The 27398-nt window shown below is 45.9% G+C and overlaps 1 protein-coding gene across 1 annotated transcript in view; it reads right to left on the minus strand.

Annotated features, from left to right (window-relative positions):
- Window positions 1–7965: 7965 nt before the first annotated feature.
- Window positions 7966–27398, minus strand: part of ELL2 (elongation factor for RNA polymerase II 2) — a 49482-nt gene continuing 30049 nt past the window's right edge. Inside the window, exons 6-13 of the mRNA XM_051643594.1 lie at window positions 23565–23824; window positions 20772–20896; window positions 20541–20631; window positions 17899–18406; window positions 15548–15608; window positions 12375–12546; window positions 11387–11431; window positions 7966–11248 (exon numbers count right to left, since the gene is read on the minus strand). Of these exons, the coding sequence (XP_051499554.1) occupies window positions 11132–11248; window positions 11387–11431; window positions 12375–12546; window positions 15548–15608; window positions 17899–18406; window positions 20541–20631; window positions 20772–20896; window positions 23565–23824 (1379 nt within the window). The 3' untranslated portion in view covers window positions 7966–11131. The remainder of the gene's footprint in view (window positions 11249–11386; window positions 11432–12374; window positions 12547–15547; window positions 15609–17898; window positions 18407–20540; window positions 20632–20771; window positions 20897–23564; window positions 23825–27398) is intronic.

The raw sequence follows: 27398 nt of genomic DNA on the forward strand, positions 1-27398 counted from the left end.
TAACCAGAAGTATTTTGCTATTATGAGTTTCAGACAGAGGTAACTACAGGTTTTATACAGAGAAGCCAGGCAGTGTAGAAATATTTCTTATTTATTCACAGATTAAGGCAAACTACTATTCTGACATAAAACAGCTTTCCATTTTACTGAATCTCCCCAAAATGGTGCCTGTATCAGGTGCAGATGTGCCCTCCTTGCAGACATAGCCTATCTGATAGAAAAATTCTTCCTGTTAACTCTTATTTTTGCTCTGTGTGATGATTTTCTGTGGAAATGTATTAAAGCTATTTTTACAGGTGGCACTTTAGCATTCAGAAACAAAATCAAAAGTAGGTGATGATGCTTGGTGAGTTGGTGTTGGTGATTTTTAGTTGTTTTTTTTTTTTAGTGAAGGAGTTTAGGATCATGTCACTCATGGATAGTCAGGAATCAGGGCACTACTGAGTCTGCTATTTATGAGTAACTTGGTGTGATATGAAGTAAAAATTGCTATGGTATACTAAAAATAAAGAAATAAATAATGCTATGGTACGAAATAACAAATCAGCAACAAGATTATATATATATATATTTTAAAAATAAGTTATTTGAGAAGAGTTTTTGAAAAAAAAAATAAAATGTCTGAGAAGAAAAAACTTCTGTGCTGGTGTGGGAAGGTGGTGTTGGGGGTGTTTTTGCAGGCAATGGGGAGAGTTAATCCTGCTGGGAACACCCAGGGTCCTGGAAAGGGACTCACAGTGCCCTGGTTTGAGTTCAGGTGGGATGTGCTCGAGTGGGCATCCAGAGCCATGGACCAGGGGGCTGGGGCTGTGCTGGACCCCCTGCCCAGGGCAAGGGGAAGGACCCACCTCCAGGGTGTCCTGAGGGTCCCTTTGGTCCAGCACTGGCAGTTTTCGGGTTGGAGAAGGAGGCTGGTGGCAAATTTGGGTCCTGGAGGGTTTGGGATTACAGGTTCAGACTCAGGTTTAAGTGGAGTTCATTAGAGCTGACTCTCAAAATCCACTTTGCAAGCAAATTTTTTGAAGAACCCCTTGCACAGGGTAATCCTTGCTGTACCCACAGGTGTTGTCCCAAGCCAGCACTAACCAGGAAAGCTTTCTGCACTAACACAATTTTCCACAATGTAGATTAAAAAAACCCCAAAACCCTCCTTTAGGTCTTGGTGTATTCGGTTTCAAATAAACTGTTGGAAGAAGGAAAAGTTGTTTTATTAGGGCAGGTGCTGAAACAAATTCCTGTGTGGTTTTCTTTCCATGTCCCCTGGCTAAAATGTACATGTTTTTAGACTGGATATGTACAATTTTGCTACAAAATAAAAACAAAAACAAACCCAGACTTCTTCTGGTCAGTGTTGTGTGATTGTTAACCCCTTTTTTTTTTTTTGCAGGATACTAGAATCCTGGAGTAGTTGGTGTTGGAAGGGGCCTCCCCAGCTCTGAGGTACCTCCAGATGGGGATGGTGGGGCTGTGCATGGGACAAGTCCTGCAGCAGCCTCACCCCTAGACTTTGCTGTTAGATGGTCAGTTTTTCCTCCCCTGGCAATTCCATCTCCATGAAGGGATGGGCAGCAGCCAGTCCTGCTGGAGAACACGTCCAGCTTCAGAGGTGTCCCTCATGCCATCCAGGAAAGGTCCAGGTGGGATTTCTCATCCTGAAGGGCTCCCTTGGCCTGGGGGAGGGTGGACACAACACTGAGAAAACATGAATCTGCAGAAATTGGCACCACCTGAAATACAGGATTCCTGTTCTGCCAAGAGGTAAAGGAATTTAAACTTGCCAAGAAGGAACCTTTTGGGCTTCACATTAGTTTTCCAGGCAGAGGAGAAGGCCTCTCTTCCTTCTCTTCCACTCCTGGTGAGGGTAAGGGGGATGTGCAACCTGTGCCACCATCACTGAGGAATTTGGTCAGTGAGGGAAGATCAGAGAAGCTTCTGAAAGTACCAGGGTGGGTGGGAAGCATCACATGGAAGACAAGGAGAACTCAGGTAGTTGGGATTTGGGTTGGGGTTAGGTTCCTGTGCCCTGGAAGCATCCGTGGCAGCCTGAGGTGGGTGGTTCTTCCCAGTCCTGGGGCTCTGCAACACACACAAACGTTTGAGCTGCTGGGGGGGTTGCCCTGCCTTACCCATCCCAGGCTGGATAAAATCCTGGGAGTCATATGTGTCCAAACCTGAATGTCTCAGGGGAACAAACCCACAGCCTTGGAGTTGCAATGAACTTTTCCATCAGGCAAGTCTTCTTGCCAATGGCTCACAAACACAATGTCTACAGATTTTCTGCAGAACACCTGAATTGCAGGTTTTCCATCCTAAGCTTAGACACATGAAACTAACCCTGGAAACCTAATTGCTAAATATTTCTACGAGGCTGTGTAAAAAAAAAAACAAAAACCCACACAGCCCCCCCCACACATCTGTCTACACACATGTGCTTAATCTTTAACTTCTTTTAATAATGGTTTTGATGAAATGGATGATATTTTTAATATTATGGAGCCAAGGGCAGTTGGAGCAGATGGTCCTTGAGGTCCCTCCAACCTGGAATTCTGTGGCTAAAAATAAACACAGTCTGTTAGTATAGGGAAAAAAAAAACCTGAACTGTACACATGATCTGCCCTAATTCAGGAAAAAAATACAAATATGGGCATTTCTTCAACAGCTGGATAATTCCAGGGTGTACCTGGAATACATGTATACGGTTGGTAAGGCATGGAGGAACTTGAATCCTTCACACATGCTGACAAACCCCTTTCAAAATGGTGACAGAAAAGAGGTTTGAGGTGCAGGGTGACATGTAGAGGTTCTAGCACTCTTCTCCCTCCCTCAAAAAACAGGAGAAGAAAGAGCCCAGAGGGAAAATCACATCCTGAGCTGCATCAAAAGCAGCGTGGCCAGCAGGTCAAGGCAGGAGATTCCCATGCTCTGCTCTGCTCTGCTGAGACCCCCTGCAGGGCTGGGGCCAGGCTGGGGTCCCCAGCCCAAGAAGGACATGGAGCTGTTAGAGAGAGGCCAGAGGAGGCCCCGGAGATGCTGGGAGGGCTGGAGCAGCTCTGCTCTGGAGCCAGGCTGGGAGAGCTGGAGTGTTCAGCCTGGGGAAGAGAAGGCTCCAGGGAGACCTGAGAGCACCTTCCAGGGCCTGAAGGGGCTCCAGGAAAGCTGGGGAGGGGCTTGGGACAAGGGCAGGGAGGGATGGGAGCAGGGGGAAGGGTTTCCAGCTGGCAGAGGGAGCTGGAGCTGAGATGTGAGGGAGAAATTCTGGGCTGTGAGGGTGGTGAGGAGCTGGGATGGGCTGCCCAGGGAGGCTGTTGATGCCCCATCCCTGGAGGTTTTTAAGGCCAGGTTGGAGGAGGTTTTGTGCAGCCTGGTCTGGTGGTTCCCTGCTCATGGCAGGGGGGCTGGAACTTGTTGATCTTTAAGGTCCCTTCGAACCTTCATGATTCTGTGATTCAATGACATGGCATTTGTGAGTGTGAGACATGGGCAAGAGGCCACCCCAGCCATACCAGGGTGCTGACCTGGGGTGCCAGCAGCACCTCAGGCTCTGGAAAGACACTTCCAGATGCAGATGTGGCCCAGTCCTGCCAGTGATCTGGGAAGATGCTCTCCCAGGAAGAGCACACAGCTCTCCCACTCTGAAACACAGCCATTGTTCCCACACATCACACCATTGTTTTAGTTGTCAATGGGCCTTGAAAGGCACTAGAAAGGACAACTTTGTGTGCACCACTCCACAATTGTCTGCTTTATCTGTGCTTGCTACCCACAGCACTGCAAGACATCCGAGGGGCCACCTTCCTCTTGCTTCTCCTACAGCACTTGCTTTGTCCTTTCTCTCCTGATCTGCAAAGTCATCACCAGTTTTCCACTCCCTGTTCTACCCCTCTCACCCTGTGCTGGTTCCTAGCACTGTCCTGGGGTTGGAGGAGCTTTATCAGCATCATTCTCTCTGTTTTTCGTCTTCTTCTGGGCTTTTTCAGCAGTTTTGGAGGCCAAGTATATGGTTTGTGACTGTTTTACCTTCTCTGCTCCCACTGTAAATCTGTGAGAAACTGCTTCATCTTCTGCTTCCTGAAAACTCACCTGGTGAACTTTTCACCACATTGTGGCAAAAATGTGCAGCTACAAGTGATCTGGATAGACAAGGGATAATGGGCACCAGTTACTCCTGGGGAGATTCCGAGGGGACAGCAGAAGAAAATTTTTCACCATGAGAACAGTTAGATGGTGGAATAACTTCCCAGGGAAAGTGGTGGATTCCTCTACATTGGACAGTTTTAAGACTCAGCTTGACAGGGAGATGGGCCCTCTTATTTTGACTATATTATTATCTGGAAAGGTTGGACCAGATGATCCCTGAGGTTGCTTCCAACTTGGCATTCCAGGATTCTGTGGTTCTATGATTTACTGTGGGAAGGGATGGATGGATGGATGGATGGATGGATGGATGGATGGATGGATGGCTGGCTGGCTGCAAGGGCCCAGACTTCCCAGGGCAGGGGGGGAGTCCCCATCCCTGGAGAGGTTCCCAAGCCCTGGAGATGGTGCTGAGGGACGTGGGGCAGGGGTGGTCTGGGCAGGGCTGGGGGAAGGGTTGGGCTGGGTGATCTTGAAGGTCTTTTCCAACCAAAACCATTCCACGAGTCTACAGACGGCGAGAAATCATGCAGTGGAATGGCACTGAGTTTGTTGCAGATCACAGTGACAATGGCTGGCCTGTCATTCCTGGGGCTGTGACATGGAATTGGGCCACCAAGGGTCACCTGGGGATGGTTTGTGCCTGTTTCACAGCAGTGGCTGCAGGGAAAGCTCTGCAGAGCAGCAGTTACTGTCCTGGGGAGCTTCCTGGAGGAGACCAGGACCACAGCTTCTCTTAGATAATGCTGCAGAAAGTGCTGTCAGGGGGGGGGACAGATGTCCCAGCCCATCCTGGTCTGCCCCTGAAGCCTCAGCCATGCCCTCCTGGAGCTTTTTTTACTTTGTGTGTGTGTGTGTGTGTGTGTTCAGTCTTTTCAGTTTGATACCAAACTAAGTGGCTATTCTGAAACCCCATATTGCATTGAGCCTTGGAGATGCTCTTAGTCTGGGCACGGGGCTGTCAGGTTCAGAAAGCAGGAAGAGTTCCAGGCTTAGCGATGAGGGGGGAAAGAAAGATAAATCCTCCAGCTCTGAGACCCTTTTCCCAGTTCTGCTGGCTGAGGCTGCCCAGGAGGAGCAGGGAGGGCAGGTTTGTCCCATCCCTCTGAGCTCGGGGGAGGTTGCTGAGCTGAGGGCACCAGGGAGGGCTTGGGCTGAGCACGTGTGGCTTTTTATAGAGGGGAATTACTGGTCTGAGGAGGCTCCCCCTGGCAGGGGCAGCAGGGCTGGCAGGGCTGCACATCATCCCTGCACAGGATGAGGAAAGTTGTGACCTGCAAGGCAGCTTTGTGGCTCCCCAGCTGAAGAGAGACAGGGAACTGCTGGAGGGAGTCCTGAGAGGGCAACAATGATGCCTGGGGGGTTGGAGCATCTCCCTGATGAGGAAAGGCTGGGAGAGCTGGGGCTGTTCAGCCTGGAGAGGAGAAGGCTGAGGACAGACCTCATCAGTGCCTCCAAGTATCTGAGGGTGGGTGCAGGAGGATGGAGCCAGACCCTGCTCAGCAGTGCCCAGGGACAGGACCAGGGGCAAAGGGCACAGGCTGGGACATGGGAAGTGACCTGGAAATAGGAGGGAAAACTCCTTGACTGTGAGGGTGGCAGAGCCCTGGGACAGGCTGCCCAGGGGGGCTGTGGAGTCTCCATCCCTGGAGACATTCAAACCCCCTGGATGCAGCCCTGGGGAACGTGCTCCAGGGGGTCCTGCTTTAGGGGGGGCTGGCCTGGATGACCCCTGGAGGTCCCTCCCAACTCTGACAATTCTGTCATCCTGTGATTCCATGACCCTCTGATCTTTCACTCGGTCTTGTTGAACCCCTCGAGGTTGGCAGGGCCCCACCTCTCCAGCCCCACTGCATCCGTCCTGATCTGATGGGTCAGGGAGGCAGACTGGGCTGGATCAGAACCAGCCCTGATTCTGACTTTTGTGGTTGGCAGGGAGAAGGCTGAGTGTTTTTCAACCTAAAATATTTCCCATGCAATCTGGAAACGTCCCGAGGAGTTTCAAGGTGAACACGAGCTGCTCACTGTTCTTCACTCTGGGTAAAGACTTGGGACTGGGCTCTGGGCAGTAAGTGGACAAAGAACATTCCCCTCAGCTCTTTCAAATGCCCAGCCATGCTCTGTGAACATGAAGAGCAGCTGGATGAGCCAGGACCATGACAGCCTCATCCTCTGTGGAGGGTAGAGAAGCTCAAGTTCATACATGACAATTTCTGAAGACCATGGTATCTTTTTATTTGCCTGCATGCCACTATCTACTTTCCCCCCAAAAAAAAACAGACAACAACAAAAGGTCTTATCAGTTTCTTGCAATCTAGCTGTTACCAGGGGGTGCTAATTATTTTTGGAGGTAGCTGGAGCAGAACCAGAGCTGGCAGAGGCTGAGCTGACCTACCTGCCAGAAAAAAAATCCAGGTTTTCTTGCCCGCTGTGTGTGTGAGACCCACGACCTGGTGGCTGTGCCCAGGTACAGCTCAGGAGGGTCCTGCAGCCTGTCTGTGCCTCCAAAACCAGCCTGGGAAGTGTGTGATGTGAGGAGGAAACTCCAGAGCACTTCTCCTTGGTGTCCTTGTGTAACAGCCGCGATGAGTCCTGCCTCTCCGGCCAAAGCGAATGGAATTATTAAGGAACTGGTCACCTCTGGGGGGGATGCCAGCCCCCCCATCTCCTGCCCCTCAGGTACACCCAAGGGTCTTGAGCAGCCTCCTGGACTCCTGCTGTGTTCCCCAGCTACAACCTTGCATCAGCAGAGCTCAAAATTTTGACAAGTTTAACCTCTCTAAAAACGGCGGCGTTTCCTGCCGCCTGATTCCTGGAGGATAATTCCACCTTCTCTTCAGGCTGCATTTTCCACCAGGCTGCAGCTGAAGTGCTAGTGCCTTCGGGGATGATGCAAGCCCACCCACATGTCCCAACAGAAACGTGCAGCTGGCCAAGTCCCTGCAGGAGCTGGAGCAGGGACGGGATTCCAGCCGCAGTGCGCGTGGCCACAGCTGGGAAGGCACCATCAGCCCCAGCCCTTTGCCTCCTGCTGCTCCTCTCACCCTCTGCATGAGGCTTTGTCTGAATGAAAAACAATCAGGAATGGTTTGGGTGGGAAGGGACCCCCAAAGCCCACCTGGTCCCACCCCTGCATGGGCAGGGACACCTCCCAGCAGCCCAGGCTGCTCCAAGCCCCATCCAACCTGCCCTTCAACACTGCCAGGGATGGGGCAGCCACAGCTTCCCTGGGCAGCCTGGGCCAGGCTCTCCCCACCCTCACAGCCCAGAATTTCTCCCTCACATCTCAGCTCCAGCTCCCTCTGCCAGCTGGAAACCCTTCCCCCTGCTCCCATCCCTCCCTGCCCTTGTCCCAAGCCCCTCCCCAGCTTTCCTGGAGCCCCTTCAGGCACTAGAAGGTGCTCTCAGGTCTCCCTGGAGCCTTCTCTTCTCCAGGCTGAACACCCCAACTCTCCCAGCCTGGCTCCAGAGCAGAGCTGCTCCAGCCCTCCCATCATCTCCGGGGCCTCCTCTGGCCTCTCTCCAACAGCTCCACGTCCTTCCTGTGCTGGGGACCCCAGCCTGGCCCCAGCCCTGCAGGGGGGTCTCAGCAGTGCCTTTGTTTTCAGCCCCAACTGAAGCTGTTTGCTCCAATAGGTGGGAACAAACCACCCCATTCCCTGGCAATGCTCTGAGGTTCACCCTTGGAGTCCCTGCCCAGCCCTGGCAGCAGCACAACACTCCACAGGCTCCGTGAGGAACCAGCAGGACAGGATGGCCCATCTGGGCACCCCTCATCCCTGTCAGAGGAACTCCCTGTCCCCAGAGCAGGAAAGATCAGAGTCTCAGGATTGCAAAGGTAACATTTTATTGAACTGAGGTTGATGTAGAACAGAGGGGCAACAATGGCTCAAGTGTTGGTTAACAAAATGCCCCGGGGATGTCTCACCTACAGATTCTTAAAACAGTTTGTATGGAAACAATTGAAAAAGTCGTAAAACACTCTCAAACTCAGGAAGGGGGATTCACAGTCCTGTTTTAAGCCTTCATGTTCCCAAATACTGTCCTCCCATGATAAATTTCGTATCCTTCCCCCGTCAGGTGCAGAAACAAATGGTAGTAAACTTAGGAAAAGAACTAGACTTCAAAGTAGCCATTGGTCTTTGCATGATTCAAGATTCAGGTACCTAGAAAGACTGGCTGTGACAACATCTCTATTTTAAAAAGGCTAACAAATGAGAAAAGTTACAATAGCAACAGCTGAACTCAACTTTATGTTTAAAACCTGTTGGAAGTAGCTTGCCTCCAACACTCGTCTACCTGTTCTACAAAACACTTGCAAAATATTTGAATATTACTCTTTTTTTAATTTTTATTTTTTTTTTTTATAATGGACAGGGTGCAATGAAGACTTAAAAGCAGTCTAGTGACCTGCTTCAAGAGACAGTTTGAAGCGTATCTACAATTTAAAAAAAAACACAACACAATAATAAATTCACTCTGGGCACAGTTTTTCTCCCTCAAATGCCAGCCAGACTGGAAACCAGTCCCCCCAGCCCATGTATTCTTCAGCCAACTGGAAAGGGCTTGTTGTCTCTCTTCTTGGCCACGTGCTTTGCATAAACTGCAGTGAGATTCACAGTTGCCCCTTCTCTACATCAATCAATCATCAGCTTCAGATTTGCAGCTGGTGTATAACCCCAGCCAAGCTGTTTTCTTGGAGTGAGCAGACCAGTTTTTCAGGAAAGGCAATGACACAGTCAAGAGACCCTGCTCCAACAGGCTCTCATCATTTACTTTTGCTGAACAGGAATGTAGAGTGACAGGGAAAGAAGAGATCTGTGGATTTGCAGCACTATTTTTGCAACACACAGGCTGTTTGGGTTTACTTGCAAGGCTTGAGAAAGACCCAGTGCAAACGGGTCCACCTGCAGGCAAAGGCCTTTGCAGTGACTGGTCTGCTGGTGGCCTGCAGTGCTGGAGCAGGACTCACCTCCAGCTGCAACACGTCCACAGCCTGTAAACCAGAAGATGCAACCACAGGGCAGTGGTAAAGGTGAATTAGCTGCACTGCTAATTAGCCTCAGTGGTAGAGGGATCGCACGGGGAGCGTTCGCTGCAGCAGCAGCTGGTGTGTCCCAGGATGGCAGGCACCACCAGGTCCAGGCACACACCTGGAAGAGCACTGGACTGCCCAGAAGGGGCCCTGACAGCAGGAATTTCACACCACTTTGGTCCAAATGGTCACTTTGCCTCCCCAGGCTGAAAGCTGAAAACCCACCCCCCAGGAAGGGCTGGGCAGCCCCTGCACCCCCAGCTGGGCAGGGCTGTGTGTGCGTGCTCAGGAGCCCATCCAGCCCTTGCAGCCAGGCTGAACTCACTCCCCTCATCCTGCTTTTTGGAAATCTGGAGCTGAAAACAACTGTGCTCACCCAAGGGGCCCAGAGGCACCTTGGTCTCAAGCAATTAACACAAAGATGGATGCCACGCAGCAAGAGGGGGGTGTGCACCGTGCTGGCTGCTCCACCTGCACCAAGGTGACATCTCCTGAGCCCAGAAATTTAAGGCAAAAATTCAATTGCTCCCATGTACCTGAATGGATATTTTCTGGCAGTCAAACATTTTCTGGTTTACAGTGACTTGCAACAGCTGGTTTAGGGTTTTGGTTTTGTTGGTTGGCTTTTGTGGTTTTTTTGATGCTGGAGGTAAAATCTATCAGCAATACTACCACATTTTTGGCAAAAGCTCCATAATCAGGATTGTAAACATCAGGCTTCCCTTTTCAATTGGCAGCATTTTGAAAAGACAAACACAGTAAGACACACGAAGATTTTGCTCAGTTTTGACCAAATAACCTGCGTTTTCACATGATAAAGTGAGCAATGGTTTACATCAACATAAACCTAGAACTGCATGAAATGAAAGTTTGTGCTGTTCTGTGATCACAGTATTTCTATAGTTAAATATATATGTTCTTAGTTATATTCCTGGCATCCAGGACCAAAAAAAAAAAACCAACAAAAAAAGTCTTTAAATATATATTTCATGTAGGCAATAGCTTCTTTGCATATCTCTCTTCAAAAAAATACTTTATAGCAGTATATAAATAGGTTACCTACATGTTTACCTTTATAATCTTGCCCCAAAACTATATATGCTTCATTTCTGCAAAGTTTCAATTTCCCCAATATTATTAAAGCTGACGAAAACTATTGAAATGGAAACGCTCTCACCTCCCACAACAGAAGTAGCAATTGTACAGGAAAAAAAAAACAACAAACCTACAGCAACACTCGTCAGTTGTTTTAACCTGAGCGTTTGGCCTTCTTAGGAGTAGCAGCTTTATGTTTTATTTTATCCCCATCACGTTTGCTCACACCCACACATCCTTGCACACACACAGAGAACACACACACACACACACACAGTGCTTCCCAGGTGCTCCAGCAGAGTGGGAAGCAGTGCAGCTAAGGACTTAACCACACTAAAAACACACGAGGAAACACCTTAAGGCAACCACTGCAATGGGGGGTTTAAGTTGCAGGGGTGAGTTTCTTGTTGTACATCCCTCTTTAACCCTCCAAAACAATGTGTTTGGTTTTTGTTGTTGTTGTTGTTTTGTTTTGTGCAAATTTCTAAACCTTCTACCATTTAAGGCAAAGAGTTTGCATTAACAAGAAAGGTCAGAGAACAGCCTTATATTTGTCCAAAAAGCTTTTCAGTTTGCTACAATATTTTCTTAAAATGTGCACAGTTTTGCTGGGTACCCCAGCACCTGCTGATAAAATGATTTCAGTGGACAAACATAAGTCTTGAAGAAAAGAAGGGACCAGAAAAAGCAGCTTCAAATATGCATTTAAGCAACATCGCAACAAAAGTAGAAAACTTAAGTCTGCTAATACTGAAACTTCTGTAATGTAAAAGTTTGATAGTGATATTCAGAACCTTAGAGCAAGTAACGTTAAGTTTAAATAAATAAGCTTTAGTTCATTCACATGTCGTGGTGGAGGCAGAAGCCTAGTGCCATGACTCTGCTTGCTGTTGGTCAAATTCCCCTATCAGCCTCTTAATATGAGACAGCTTGTTGTGGAGATACTCACACCTGTATTTCTCCTCATAGTAGTTGGGGGTGGACTGTAAAGGGAAGATGAAAAGGCAATTAGGGCGTGGAAACATCTCTGCAGAGTTTAATACTTCATGTCCTTGGCTTCAAAGTAGCCTGGAGACAAGGCCAGTGACCATCACCTCCCACAGGTCTGGAGTGGCACGTACCTGTTTTACTTTCTGATACTCTTCCAAGACCTCCTCATGAAGCATCTTTCAGGAAAAAAAAAAACAACAAGAAACAAACAAACACAACAACATCATGAAGAATATTTTACTTCCAGAAAATGCAGATTTATGCAAAACACTAAAGAGAAATTTGGTTCTACTCAAGGTGTTTCAAATTTTCCACCAGGCGCCGCTCTCCTGCATGGCAAAAATAACCCCCCAGCCCCCCCATCAGCAGCCAAGACCTGCACTTAAACCTTAAAACTTAAACAGGCAAGAAAAGGAGAATGCTTGAGGATTCCCTCACACTGCTGGGCAGCTCAAACAGGCGGAGTCTGAGGGCTGAACAACTTTTTGTAAGGCTTTGTCAACCTTCAGACACTAGAGTTGGCACGGAAATTTTGCCAGGCTCCCCTTTGTCTGACCCAGGTGTACCAGGGATTTTAGAACTCTCCTTTTGCTCACAAACACACCTGCAGTCTGGCCAAAAGCTAAATAAAAACCAAAAAAAAAAAAAGGGTCCTCAGTGTGTCCACAAAACTAAAGAACCACGATACTGAAGGTGTGGAATTGGTGTGTCCAAGTCAGAGAAGTCCAGCTGGGGAGCCAGAATATCAGGCTGTGAACACCCTTCTCTGCTGAAATGGTAGCTGGGAGCAGACACCTGAAAGATGAGCAAGCTGTGGCTGTAGGTTTAGTCAAGTGTCTAAAATCAGAGGAAACAACAGGAAAGCTTTGTGATTATGGCCACGTGCTTCCAGTCGTGTCCCCAGATCCATGTGACAGCATCACCTCACCAGATGAAAAGCCTGAGCCTGGAAATTCCAACCATGAGACCAGGAACTCAAGACACAGAACCTGGTGAGCCTTTTAAAGCCACCTCAACACCATTTGGGAGATAAACAGACTGAAGATCCTGCCTGTGCTGAGAACGTGGACTTGATGAAGATGAAACACAACCTCAGAAGTCTTATCCCTTTGTATTTACCTGGTATTCTTTGGACCCTGGAGAAAGAAGCTTCCGTTGTGCATCCAGCTTCATGAACCTCCTGGTGACACTCTCCATCCGGGCGTGCAAGCTCCTGTACTCATCATACTCTGCATTGAAGTCATCCTTGTAGCTCTGGCGCTGCTCATAGGACACGATGGGGACGTATTTCCTGGTGGAAAAATCAGGACACGTGCAGTTTTACACCAAGGACCTTTCAGTGCCAACATCAAGTACAGACACACGAGCAGCAAGTCAGGGTGACTGTGACGGACTTTGCTTCTGCATGCAAGAATACTTGCTCCAAGGGAATGTATTTAGCTAATGACAGAAATCTGCTGTTGGTTTTTTGACAGTTACTTGCTAATATTTTACTTCCAAGAGCTTTTATTCAGAGGCTGTGCAAAAAAATTCCCCAACTTGCAGCATCCTTAGGAAACATCAGCAATTGTTCAAATACAGAAGGACCAACAGACCCATCAGCAGATGAACTACTAGATTATAATCTCTGTGAATGGTTAATAAAGTCATAATTATTGTGGGAAATTAATTCTGATTAAATTTTTGGATGGGACTGCATTGATGGAGTTGGAGGCAGCTTAGGTCTTTGGGTACATTCGTGCCTTTCTAACAAAGCAAAGTGCAGCCAGTGGTAAAACTTCATCATTTTAGTGGACACCAGTTCTGTGGGTTGTGCATCCAACTGAGGCAGCTGCCATAGAGAGCAAAATCAAACTGCAGAGAAATCTGAAACTAGAAAAAGCCCAGCACACCACCTTCCTAAGGAGGGGAAAACCCACAGGTGCTTAAAGCCACTGATGTGGTTGGAGCTTGCTTGACTCCCCTCTCCCTTGAACCAGGATGAGGGGATTTAACAAGCTCACTGCAGAAATCCAAGTGGCACTGTAACAGACACCAGTTCCCACTGCTGTCACTGCTCTGGTCCTCCTAGCCTCAAGGCTTGGTTCTCTTCAGAACCCCCACGTGGGGACAAATCATTCCAACCACCTTAGCCTTAAAATTAACCTTAATTTCAATGAGCAGTAAAAACGTAACAAGTTGAAAGTTTGTACCAGCAGGTGTGTGGAGGGAGAAGAAATGAGAGAAATGGGGAGAAAAGTGAATCTGTTCTGTTTTCCTAGGTTTTGCTGAAACTTTTCTTAAAAAGCTGAAGTTCCTTTACTCTCCTAATCATAGAATGGAATGGTTTGGGTTGGAAAGGACCTTCAAGATCATCAGGTTCCAACCTCCCTGCCATGGGCAGGGACACCTCCCACCATTCCAGGCTGCTCCCAGCCCCATCCAACCTGCCCTTCAACACTGCCAGGGATGGGGCAGCCACAGCTTCCCTGGGCAACCTGGGCCAGGCTCTCCCCACCCTCACAGCCCAGAATTTCCTCCTCCTGTCCAACCTCAAATCTCCCCTCTCCCAGCTTAGAACCACCACCCCTTGTCCCATCACTACACACCCTTGTAAAACCTTTATGGGAAGTATCTTGACACAAAGGCTGTGATTCTACTCATGACCTTCAGAGACAGGGAGAGAAGCTGGAATGAACAACCAAAGCCCTGAAGCCCACATCAAATGGCAAGTGCTCCCAGATTTCCATCTTTCTGTCATGATCAGGCAGGGCTCTGAAACAGAACCACCCAGTTTTCTCCAGGACACCAGGGCCAGGAGATAACCTGTGAGATTTCCACAGAGCTTCCACAGAGAATTAATTCTTCATGGAAGTTTTCACCCCCAATCACAACTAAACCAGCTTCACCAAATTCTGCATGAATTTTTGTTGTTTGGTTTGTTAACTTTTAGCAATAACTGTTGGTGTTGCAGTTGATTTTAGAATCAGAGAATGCCAGGTTGGAAGGGACCTTTAGGATCATCTTGTCCAACCTCTCTAGGTACTGCCCTAGTTTACATGAGGTGGCTCAGCTCCCTGTCAAGCTGAGACTTAAACCTGTCCAGTGTGAGGGAATCCACCTCTTCCCTTGGGAGCCTGTTCCAATATTTAACTGTCCTCATGGTGAGAAAACGAGATTCATTCAGATTAGGCTAACCTAATAGCTTTCCAGCTATTCCACCACAGCCTCCTTCAACTTTGACAATTAAAAAAAAAAAAAGAAAAAAAAAAGGTAAAAACAGTAAAGTAAAACAGGGCTAAAAAACCCAGACATGGGGCAACTGCAGAAGCTCTTTCTCTCTTTCACAGCAGCAAAGAAAAATCTTTCCGACAGAAAAGTTTGAAAATTAAAAAAAATATTTAGGCAACTCAATGATTCTGTTATCAGAGTGATTCCATTTTAGAGCAAATCCTTTAATACCTGTCAAGGATCACAACATTTTTTTTTATATAGCAAGTTTATGTTATCATTTGGGAATGTTAATCTGATGAGTGACAACCTTTAAGGAGTTAAAATTAAACCGACAGGGAAGTCCTTCTGTAATTCTACAGACCACAATGTGCCAGTCACTGCAGAAATGTAAAACTTCACATGCAGGTTTAATGCACTTTCATCAGGCTTGGGAGCCAAAGAAGCAGCTACAATTTAAAATATTGAGGTTTTCCTATTTTCTCCTGCTCTTTGGTCTGCAACTCCATGGTGAAACTGGGTATTTTACTGCAGCTTTGAGTTAGTCAGTGCCCATTTTACATCAAATCTTTAGAAAATAATGCTGATGGTTAATGCATATATAGGCTTGGTAACACTGGACTTCAGCCTGTCATCTTCCCAGCTCTCCAACTGAGACACACTAAGCAGACAAAACACAGGAAAGATGTCAAAATTGGAAGCATTCAGTACTTTAGCCTTCAGCTTTCCTCCTGTGTCACCTCACCTCTGAACAGAAAACAGTACATGTTCATATTCCTTTTTTATTGTGCTCCTGGAGAAGAAGGAAATTAGATGTTGTTAAAGCTTCTTCTAAAGTACATTACAAATTCTTTCTAACACCTCCTTTCCTCTGCAACAACTCAGGGACAACCTCAGAGTTCATAATTTGCAGGTACTGAAATAAGGCAGCTGAGTCATTTAAAGAAACTTCTTGTTACTCTGAAATTGCATTTTGGTGAATTTTCAATTTTGTAGCTAAGTAAGAGTTTTTCTAAGTGATATATTTTTTTTTTCACTGCTTTAATGAATGGCAAGAGATTCTTACTTGTTGCTTTACTCACATTAAGTAGTCATCACTTGGTGAAGGAGGATCTTTGGAGGCAGTGCAAGTTTCTTTAACTCCTACAGAAAAGCAGAATTTTGACACTTGAAATAGAGGCTTTTAATACAGCCAAACAACACCAACCTGACAGGCTTGACAAAATCCTTCAGAGTCTTATTCTCACAGCAGATTACTTATACAGATTATTCTAAATGAGTAACAGAGCTCACACAATCTTCTCCACAGTGGGGTTTAGAAAGAGGGCATGGCTGCTGTATCCTGCAGGCTCCTTGCAGCTGCAGCCTTCACCCCAGGTCAGCTTTTCTGATTTGAAGACACATTGTGGCATCTGCACAGCAATTCAAGTCGTGCAGCAACAAACGTAGTGGCACAAAAGGTGACAGCCTGGTACACACACACACGCGCGTATATATATTTAAAAGGATCTATCTCAACATTCAGGTTCCAGCAAGAGTCAGATTTGTAAGCTGAAGTTCCTTTCATGCTATGTTCTTACCCCTCTTTCCTTGCCAATTAGGGATATCCAAAGTTAGATTTAATTTCAGTGCTCTTCTAAGCTGGGAAGTCAACAGCATTGCAAAGGGGTTACTGGCATTCAGGCTCCAATAACCCCTAACAAAGCCTTGCTCCTCATTAACGTGGCTATACTGGGTTCAGGACTTATTTGCACTTGTAAATTGCATGTTTGCTCTTTTAAATGGCATTATTGAAAGCACAGTACACTTAATCTCTAATCCCTCTTTTTAAAGGAATATTTCCAGAGCCCCCTGTCTTTTTGATAAATAAGAAAAATAGCCACTGTAAAGAAAAGTTAGCTGGAACAGGAAGAAACTGTACCTTAGTAATCTCTCTCTCCTTTTCATTTGGGGTTTTGTGGCAAGCTTAGAAAACACACAACCCTTTATATTCGTTATTATTTTACTTTGTCACTGTTTAAACACAGTTTCTAGTAAAGATCAGCCATTCCTGAAAACCTCTAAGCTGTATGACCTCTAAGTTATGCAGAAAGAAAGTCACCATGTGAAGTTCTGCTTGATTCCTTTGCTTTTAAATATTAAAATTATTACGTGGCATAAAGCAGGAGTATAAAAAAAAGTGCAGAACTGGTAACAAAATTTGAGAGACATGCAAACAATAATATTCACAGTATGTGCAATACAACTTATGGGAACAGTTTTGCTGTGGGCATCTTATTTCCAGGAATTCAAGTGCATTTGTGGGCATGGCTGGGTCCACTTGGAAGCTTCCATGAAAGCACCAGATTGTAATGTGGTAGAGAGTTTTCCCTCCCCAGCTGTTCAGAACCCTGGCTTCTGGAGGAAGATGCTCAGCTGTTTATAAATTCTAGCATTAACATTTTCAAAGCAATCCCAAGCCCTGTGTGTAGGATGTCCAGGGTAGAGGTGAGAAGACCATCTCAAGGGCACCCCAACCCACAAGGACACCTCTCTGCACCCTCTAAAGGTGCCTGTGGGAGGAAAGGGCTCATTCTGACCGTCAATTTCTCAGCGACACCTCTGAAACAAGACAGCTCACACATCTCACCCAGCAGCTCAGCTCTGCCCTACTTCGTGTGTGGCCAAGAAACCACCTATTTTTGGTGCCTTTCTGCTCAGCTTTTCAATGCCATCTCCACAGCTTCTGAAGTCGTGCAGCTAAGATGGAGAGGAGCTACAGTTCAAACCAAAACTCCAGCAAACCACAGGCCTGTTCATGTAGGTTTTAGACTTTCCTTGGAAAGGCAGAGTTTTGTGAACCTTGTGTTGTGACACAGAGTGAAATACAATAATGTCTGGTAAAACAGCATGTAGCAAGCACTGTGACAGGTGTTTGTTTTCAGCACCTAGACCCTAAAATTTGCAGAAAGTTTCAGTAAACTTTCAGCTTACTGGAAATCAAGCAAAAAAATCCCTCCCTTCTCTTTTTCTAGTACCTGTCTTTTCCTCCTCAGCATTTTCTGCCCAAGAGTAATCAATTTATGACTTTTGTTCTAATGATTTCTGTACTACAACGTGAGAATTCTTAGGAGTGAACCTAATTTTAGCTAAGGTTCCAGCAGATCGAGTCCAGCTTCTGGTTTAGTTGGGTTTTTTTTGGTTGTTGTTTTGTTCATTGGTTTGTTGTGGTTTTTTTTTTCAAAACTAAGTTAGGATGTACCACAAGTGGATTAAGAAATACATAGATAAATAGATTTTTCACAACGATGACATAAGGGCAATGACAAGAGCACTTAATACACAGCAAGTGAGAAAAATAAGGCCATTTGGATTTCCAGCCCCTGGTTTTACTGCCCCCTTTCCACCAGGGATGCCATGTAAGAGTTAGGAAAAGCAGCGCGACTGGAAATACCTTCATCTGAATCCAACTGGGAGGATGTTTTCAGCTTGGCAGTTTCTTCTTTTTCAAGGCCTTTCTCCTTGCTCACACCCAAAGTGTCCTGCACTGTCCTTTTCTCCTCCTCATGCTCTTTTCCCTTCTCAGGCTGTTGGTGTTTCTGGCCCACGGACTTGGGAGGTTTCTCGGGCAGGGAAGCGGGCGCCAGGATCCCCAGAGGGGTTTCAGAGGTATCTTTTTGTTGCTGGTCCTTGTGGGTGCTCCTGCTGTTTTGACTGAAGACATCCAGTGGCAGGTCTTGTGTCCCTCGCCCCTCAGGGGTGCTGGGGGAGATGGAGCTGGCAGTTTGAGGAGGGTTGGAAGCGGGAAAGGGTGCGGGAGGCGGCGGGCGGGCAGCAGTGGGGGTGTCACTGGGGGCAAAGGGGTGACCCCGGAAGAGTGGGGGGATCCGGCTGGTCAGATGAGAGATCCTCTGCTTCTTGTTCATCAGGGGATCAGTGAAAACGGAATTCAAAACCCGTTTCTGCAATCATTGGGAAAAGAGAAAATTAAAGACCAGCAGAACTCGCTCCCGCGTCTGAAAAAGGGAGCGTGTCTGAACGGGCAGCTGTTGAAAACATCTTTCTTACATAAAAACGGCTGCCAGACAAGGCAGTACTGCAGCTCAGTACATGGTTGATTCCATTCTTAGCTCCCAATCTTATAATTTAGCAAGTTGTTCTTAAAAATTACAACTAAAAGGCTTTGGGGGGGGGGGGGGCTTCCCTCCAGCAGCTCTAGGAAAGGCTTCCCGCAAGGAGGGTGAGTATTGTTCAGGTCCCAGTTTCCCTCTGGAAATTGGTAAATTATTCACCATGAGGGCAATCAAACACTGGAGTACTCTCCCAAGGAAGTGGCAGATTCCCCCACACTGGACACTCTGGGTTCAGCCTCCACTGCCACACAGACCCATGATTTACTGAAGCAGCCCCGAGATGCAGGCTGTGGTGTGCTTACCAAGAGTGCAAAGAAGTGCAAAGCTGGAAGAATGGGTAAAAAAAAACCCAAACAGCTTTGCTACAGCTGTGTGTCCAGCCAAGAAGTTGGTTCACACTCCTCTCCAGCAAGCACACAAACACTGCCCACCCTGAGGAACACACAACAGCTTGGACCACAAGCAAGAGGCACAGCTCTGTGCCACCCCACGGAAATAAATCCCAACTCTACATCCATGGAGGAAGGTGCCAAGAGGCCCCTGGGACCTGCACCCTTTAATGCTCTGACTGGTGGGTCAGGGGAAAACTGAGGATGGCCCTCCCTCCTCTGCTGTACATAAATGTTGCAGTGGTGAAAGGCTTCCTACACTCTCCACCTTGCTGCTGTACACTGCAGGCAAGGAAGCACAGCTCTGGTCACAAAAAGCATGAAATTCTTCCTTAAATTGATGCCTTTTAGGCAGAGCTCTCCAGGCTTCTTCTGAAGGGGTTTGCACTGTCCTCTTGTATCGACAGGAAAACAGGACACACAACATTTTCTGTCTGAAAAGGCCAGGGGAATGCAGAGGGACCACCTGGTGATGCAGATCTGCCTTTCACACCTGGGCCACCCTGAACCAAAACAGGTGTTAAAACATTCCTGTAAGGAAAAAAAATAACCCTCCAAGTGGATCACTGCTGTAACATGTCCTTATTCCCTAAGCTTTGTATTTAAGCAGCAGCACGAGGACCTCTGGGCACATTTTATGTAGGGCAACTACTACATCACAAAGAGCCTTGAACACATGCAATCACGTAACAAAAATACATACACATCTTGTCTCTGGAAGACCTACACACCAAGATTAACAAGTTACGTGGCAACACAAAACAGTTTCAAGTATCTAACCAGAAAGTGCAGGGTTGTGTAACAATAATGGGTGACCAAGAAGTTCAGCAGATGAATTTAAACTCTAGAGGGAAGTTTATTCTTCTGCAAGAACAATCTGCTGCAGGTGGACAGTTGTGGTTTGAACAGGCCAACGTGCTGGCTGTTCAAACACAACAGGGGTGGTCTCTGTCAGAGATCTAGGTGTATTTACAAAATACTGTAGAAAGGAACTGTTTACTTTTCTGAATATTGTAATGACTATTCTAAAAGACCAAACACTAAACCTAGAAACCCTTAAGGGTGGCTGCCAAGAAGATGGAGACTCCCTGCTGACAAGGAGAGACATGGAAAAGACAAGGGGTGATGGGTACAAGTTGCTCCTGGGGAGATTCCCATTGGACACAAGAGGTGAATTTTTCCCCATGAGGACAGTTAAACACTGGAACAGTCTCCCAAGGGAAGTGGTGGATTTCCCCACATTGGACAGTTTGAAGTCTCAGCTTGACAGGGAGCTGAGCCACCTCAAGTAAACTAGAGTAGTTCCTAGAAAGGCTGGACCAGATGGTCCTGGAGGTCCCTTCCAACCTGGGATTCTAGAATTAAGTTATGTGGCCATAAGTTTTTTTGCAGTCTTTAACAGTGCAACCATCTTTAAAAAAGATATAATAACTCAATTAGAAACAAATGCTTCAGTTTTTTATGCATTAAAGACACTTGAAATACTAGTGCTTCTCATCACAGCTTTTACACCAATATAACGTGAGATAAATCTTAACACACTAATGCAAAAAAAAAAAACCACAACAAAATACCTGGGAAGTGTTTGATAGAGCATCTTTATCAGGAGTTACAGAACATTCCAAATGGCTGGTGCTGCTGGCATTCTGAGATGAATTTAATTTTCTGTAAGGATGACCCAACATTTCAGGTTACAAGGCAAAAATGTCTATGTCATAGTTCTTTCATTATAGGGAAGTAAGACATTCATTTCCCAGAAAAAGATTTTAAATGGCTCTTTTCCTTCCCCTAAAAACTGAACTTACCTAGAAAGCATTAACTCCAATGACTGTTTATCTATTTCATTGTATCCAGGCCAATCTTTTTGAATTTCTTTAAATAAATAATCCTTCAGAGTGTAAGAATTATCCTTTGGGTTCAGGCTGGCTACCTACAGGCAGACATTTAAGAAAATAAATGTTCATTACACCTAAATGCAAACTACAGAAATAAGATTGGTACTGCAAAGCCAAGTCAAAGCTGAAAACAAAATCACACACCAGTTCTCCAGGTTTTCAGATGTGAAGAGCAAAGCAGCTCTCATATGATGAGCACTGATTTTGGAGTGTGTGGGCAATTTGGGAGGCAAAGATTCGGATGCAAGAAAACCCCAAACTGCTGATTGTAGAAAACATGCTCTCTGAAAACCTCTCTCTGCACCACCTGTTTTGGGTTAGTGTTTTTTTTGTCATTAATGCAGCACTGGGAATTAAGGCAAACTATGCCAAACCTTCACACCCTCGTTGCATGACATAAGCTGAGGGGCCTCATTTCTGTTTCCATTGACTTTACTTTTTTTTTGAGACATGGAGAACACCATCTCCACAGAGCAATTCAGAGCTGTTGACCTTCAGGAAGACACAGCCACACTGTGATGGTGGGCACAGACTGTGCCAGGGACAAGCCATGTTTTCCACCATCACAGTAACCACCACAGTACCTCCTCATTTCTCCTGATAAACTGAACTGCTCTTCCTCCTCCAGTGCCTCAGCCACCAACAATGTTTTGTGATAACCCAACTGGCACTGAGCTTTTTTGGTACAAAGATGAATGATTCATCTACCCCATTGGTTTTAAACCATACAAGTGACTGGGAAAAAAAAAATAACTGTTACCCATATCCAACAAGTTATGTTTTGTAAACAGGATTTAGTGCTAAAATGGTTAAGGAGAGGGGAAGAGGCTCAGATGCACTCCTTGTCTGGCAGGCATGGGGTTCAGTACAACAAACCCTTGTCAGGAGAAGGTCTTGTGCTTGCTTTGCTGTACACCTTTGAAAATAAAATGGGTTTCTGTCTTCCTCAAGAAAAATGCAAAGTCTACTCAAAAAGTTAAATTGAGCTGGTAAACCTTGAGACCATTGGCACCTCAGGGGCTATTTTAGATTTCATCACCTGACACTCCTCCAGAGTTTCAGAGAAAACCTCAGAAAGTCTGTCAATTTGCCTGATGGACAACAATGAACAACTCAAAACACCATCATTGTGTTTTGGAGCTTTGCCTATTATTTTCCTCCAAAACATGATCAATACTGCTAATTCATGTCTGTGTGCACATCTGTCTGTCCTCCACTTAAAAGTAAATAAATCATAAAGGTGCCCAGAAACTAATTCACTTGCTAAAAACAGAATTCAAGCTGTACTCTTAAGAGAAGCCAATCTGCACATATTAGATCTTAGCAAGGCCAAGCTGCTGATTTTAGATTTGTACAAGAAAAAGCCTTCATTATGACATAAGAAAAGTGTGAGCATGGCTTTTGAGGGCGTAGTGCTGCTCGTGTGATCATTTGTCAATGCAAACCAGTGCCATGAGGTCACATATAGGAAACAGCCTCCAACAAAGCCCTGAACGTGGTCAAGCATAATGGGATAGGAGACATTTTTTTATACCTTTTATCCTCCACGTATCTGAGCTTTTGGAATTTTATAATCCACTTAAAGTATGAACTGACAGCTTCAATTAATGTGCAAGAACTTCTGTTAAACTGTGGATGCCTCCAGGGTGAAAGAACCCACCACTTCTTTTGCTACTGGGCAAACAAAGCAGTGACACTTAACATATTCAAGCAATCAGCTTTTTTAATTCTCTTTAGGATCAACCAAAGCTGTATAAACATTGACTTTTACTCATTTTAATAGGTTCCACAACAGTCTGTTTCCTAGACAAATAGGAAACATTCTTACTTTACATATTAATACATGCATAATTGAGCCACAGCCTATGGGACAGGCAGTATTTAAGAAGTCAGGGAGGAGTCACTGCATCTTATAATACTTTAGGAAGCCTTTTCTAACTGTTCTAATAGAAAATTAATGTGGCACTCTAGAACACACAGGTTAAAAGCTTCACCTTAATATTATACGCTTACCAGTAATTTTGATGGATATGATAAAGAAATACAAGTGGAAATTAACTCAAAGGAGCACTGGAAAAGATACTGAATAAAAAAAAAAAAAAAGGGATTCAAATAAGATAAAGGCACAATCCACGTGAAAGCAAAGAAAAGCTATGCTCAAAATTGACCCACCACTTTTTTAAATCTGTGACTTGGCCGGGGCAGCTTTCCCAGGATTGTAATTTTAACAGATCCCAAGAGAAGCCAAGAACTATTTACAGGCCACCAGCTACTTCCAAATCAAGCACTAACCTATGTGATTACCAAACTTCTCTCCTTGTAAACTTGTCACAAGAAATATTAAATACTATGACCAACTATGTCACACTTTCCAGAGCAAGCACAGTCAGTTTCTCTCAGTTAAGCAGGACAACAAACGAGAGACAAAAATAAGACATTAGGAGCAACAAAGCTAGAAACAGTTATTACCTGTCATCCTAGCAAAACCAAAAACACTCCCCCAAATTTTTTATATTTTTCTTTCCTTTGTTCACTTTGACTTGCAGTTTGGGGCATCTGACTGAAAAAACGCTTGAAAAATAAACAAAGAGCATCAAGTAAGTTAATATTTTCTAATTTAAAGGTCAGAGCAGTGCACCTCAAAACCATGAGGAAAAGCAGCAGGAAGGAAAAAACATACTGGCACAAACCCCATGATCTCACCTGCTGAAGAATAATTCCAAGGGAATTCTTGTCCTTTTGGTTGACACCATCTTTATGCAAGCGAGCAAGTAACTCTGGTTTCTTGTAGCTCCTCAGGGCCAGGAGGTGAATCACCCTGTCCCGGTAGGGCCGCTGGGACACGGAGCTCTGGGTCTGAGTCCTCCGGATGGTGCTGGCCAGGTTAATGGGTGTCGACCTCTTCCTCTCAGGAACAACATCTGGAATGCTCAGGGGTGCTTTTCTGACCTGTGCTCTTCTCCCTGAAGTGAGAGAGGGAGGGAAAAGAGGGAGGAGAGGGAAAAGAGGGGGGAGAGGGAAAAAAGGGAAAAGGGAGAGGGAAAAGAGAGAGGGAAAAGAGAGAGAGGGAAAAGGTAAAAGATATATGGGAGGTTGGGAAAATTGACTTAATTTACTAAGCTGGCTAAACTCTATGAGCTGTATTTAATTAGCATTTCAAGAATGTGCAGGCAGTAAGGATGCATCGAGCTAGGCATTAACAGAAAACTATGCAATAGCTTTCAAAAAAGCTGCTAATTGGGTGATCTTGGTAGAAAGACTTTACTGGTTATTTATACAGAGGGTGCTTTTATTATTTTCCCAGTTTGTAAACTCTAGCTCTGAATGCCCAGAATCAGGCACTTCTTTTAGAAGATTACTCCAAAGTGTGATGCAAAGATCTTCCACGGAATTAAAATATTTCCTATTAATGCCCAGGCAGACCAAGCCTACACAATCAATTGCATCACTGCTCACAGACACTACAGTGTGAATCACCTGAGTTACCAGAAGTTACACCAAATTTTCAACTGAAGTAGGCCTAAGTTTGTCAGAACCAATACACCAAGAATCAACAGTCCTGGGGACCAAGGCCAGAGAGGTTTTAAACACAGCCTGCACAGCATTTTAGATCAAACCCTATAAAAAAGACAAGTTTCTCAACTGGAGGAACAATGCAAGTGTGTGCAAGTGAAGCAACCATAATTTAAGAACACCACCGCCCAGCCTGAATCTGTTCTCCAGAAAAAGATGCAAACTTTTCTATCTTTATTTTGTTTTTTTTAATACCATTTACTATAGTACAGGGGAAAAAAAATAATAATAAAAAATAACGTAACACTACAGAAAATCATTGCAGCAAATACTGTTTGCAATCCAGCAGAGGACGTGACAGAAGCTAGGCCCTTTCCTATTAACAACTCATGCTTGGTACATGATGAGGGAGACACAATGAGTCCTGGATCTTGCTTTCTGCTGTCAGACACCAAGACTGAGCTGAGCTTGTCCACAGGAACAGCAAAAACCTGCTTCCATATGGAGGCCAAACCTCAATAATCTTTCCACCTTGCATGTTCCTTGGAGTTTGCCCTCCTGGTTTTCAAAAGCCAAGCCTGCAAGCACACATGGTTACATTTTTAGAACACCATGAACTTGCTGGTTGCTTACTGAACGCCTTACAAGCCTTTCGACAAGTTGAATTCAATCCAGATAAACAAACCAGATGGTGTAAGCAGGATTCAAACAACACACCTCCCGGAAGCCGTGTCTCCAATTTAAACAAAGAGCAAACTGGAAACATAACCAAGCATTAAGGTGACTAGAAGGGGCAGCTCCTAACTTGTACTGCATGAAGGATGTGGAAAAGTCACCCCCGTGACCAAGTGCAGGGCAGGCAGGGGATCAGAGGATGATAAACAGGCTGTGTTTATGGAAGGGAGGTCTTGCTTGACCAGCCTCATCTCTATGCCCATGCAACCCACCTACTGGATGAGGGGAAGACTGTGGATGTTGTCTGCCTCGACTTTGCTGAGGCCTTGGACACCATCTCCCACAGCATCTCCTGGAGAAGCTGGTGAATCATGGCATAGACAAGTGTTCTCTTCACCGGGTAAGAAACTGGCTGGATGGCCAGGGCCAGAAAGTTGTGGTAAATGGGGTCAAGTCTAGTCGGTGACTGGTCACCAGTGGTGTCCCTCAGGGCTCAGTTTTGGGACCAGTCTTGTCCAATGTCTTTATCAATGATCTGGATGAAGGGACTGAGTCAGTTTGCAGACAACACCAAACTGGCTGGAAGTGTTGATCTGCTGGAAGGTAGGAAGGCTTTACAGAGGGACCTGGACAGGCTGGATTGATGGGCCAAGGCCAGTTTTATGAGGTTCAACCAGGCCAAGTGCCAGGTCCTGCACTTGGGTCACAACAACCCCAGGCAACACTCCAGGCTTGGGGAAGAGTGGCTGGGAAGTGCCTGGGGGAAAAGGACCTGGGGGTGCTGGTTGACACCAGCTGAACGTGAGCAGTGAGTGCCCAGGTGGCCAAGAAGGCCAATGGCATCCTGGGCTCCATCAGGAACAGTGTGGGCAGCAGGAGCAGGGAGGTGATCCTGCCCCTCTGCTCCTCGGGGAGGCTGCACCTCCAGCCCTGGGGCAGGTTTGGGCACCACAGGATGGAAGGACATGGAGGTGCTGGAGAGGGGGCAGAGAAGGGCAGCCAGGCTGATGAGGGGTCTGGAGAACAGGTCTGATGAGGAGAGGCTGAGGGAGCTGGGGCTGTTTAGTTTGAAGAAGAAGCTGAAGGGAGACCTCACTGCCCTGTGCAACTGCCTGAAAGGAGGTTGTAGGGAGATGGGCTCTTCTCCCAAGTAAATAACAACAGGACCAGAGAAAATGGCCTGAAGTTGCAGCAGGGGAGCTTTAGAGTAGATATTAGGAAGAATTTCTTTACTGAAAGAGTGGTCAGGGACTGGAAGAGCCTGCCCAGGGTTGAGCATCCTTGGAGGTATTCAAGAAATGAATGCAGATGTGGCACTTCAGGGCATGCTCCAGTGGCTGAGGTTGTGGGGATTTTTTGTGGGTGTTTCTTGGTGGACTGTGTGTGGTTGGTTCTGTTTGTTTGTTTCATTTTTTGTTTGGGGTTTTTTTTTGTGTTGATGGTTGGACTCTGTGATCTTAGTGGTCCTTTCCAACCATGATGATTTTGTGGTTCTGTCATCCCTGAGCTCTGCCAGTGCCAAGTATCACCATCACCAAACACCACTGCTGTCCCACTGCCAGCCTGCAGACCCCAGGTATTCAAGGGTCATTTGGATGTGGTGTTGGTGGAGATGGTTTAGGGGGGAACCTTGCAGGGTAGGGATGATGGTTGGACAGGGTGATCCCAAGGGGCTTTTCCAACCTCAATGGTTCTGTGACTCTGTGATTCCATTTAGTGCTAAATGTTCACTGGAGTTACATTTAAACAACTAACAAGAATCAGGCAGATCACCCACATGTAAAACAGAACTTCCCCAAGAAGATGATGTGAAGCAGACAGAAGTGGCTCCTCTCATGCTGTCATTAAAAGGCAGTTTGGACAATATGAAGTCCCACCTCAATCATCCTGGTATTAACTCCTGCCCAGCTCCCTTGGTGTCAAGGTCACACCTTCCAATGACCTGCAGCTTCCAGGCTCCTCAGGGAAACATTACCCAGAACAGTTTAATAATGAATTACACCACCTAAACCCTTTTTGTTTTGTGGAAAACTATTAAAACTATGGGAAGATGCCAAAATTAAACCAAAACAAATCCCAAACATTGTCCTGTGGTAACATTTGTTTCTTAATGACCAAGACACAAAATACAACTTAATCCACATTAGCAAGCGTGAAAAGCAAAGTTTTTCATATTAAGCTTACAAATTTGTACATGTGAGACTTCCTCAGTGTCAATTTTTTCAGGTTACAAATTCAGGGTAATAGTTCATCACAGTATTTGGGCACTCAGAAACACAGTGATGAAAACAAATCATTGGCTACTAAACCACAGAATTTAAGAGCACAGGGTGATGAAAACCTCTCACC

Source organism: Apus apus, chromosome Z (genome assembly GCF_020740795.1).
Source record: "Apus apus isolate bApuApu2 chromosome Z, bApuApu2.pri.cur, whole genome shotgun sequence".
Classification (NCBI taxonomy): Eukaryota; Metazoa; Chordata; class Aves; order Apodiformes; family Apodidae; genus Apus; species Apus apus.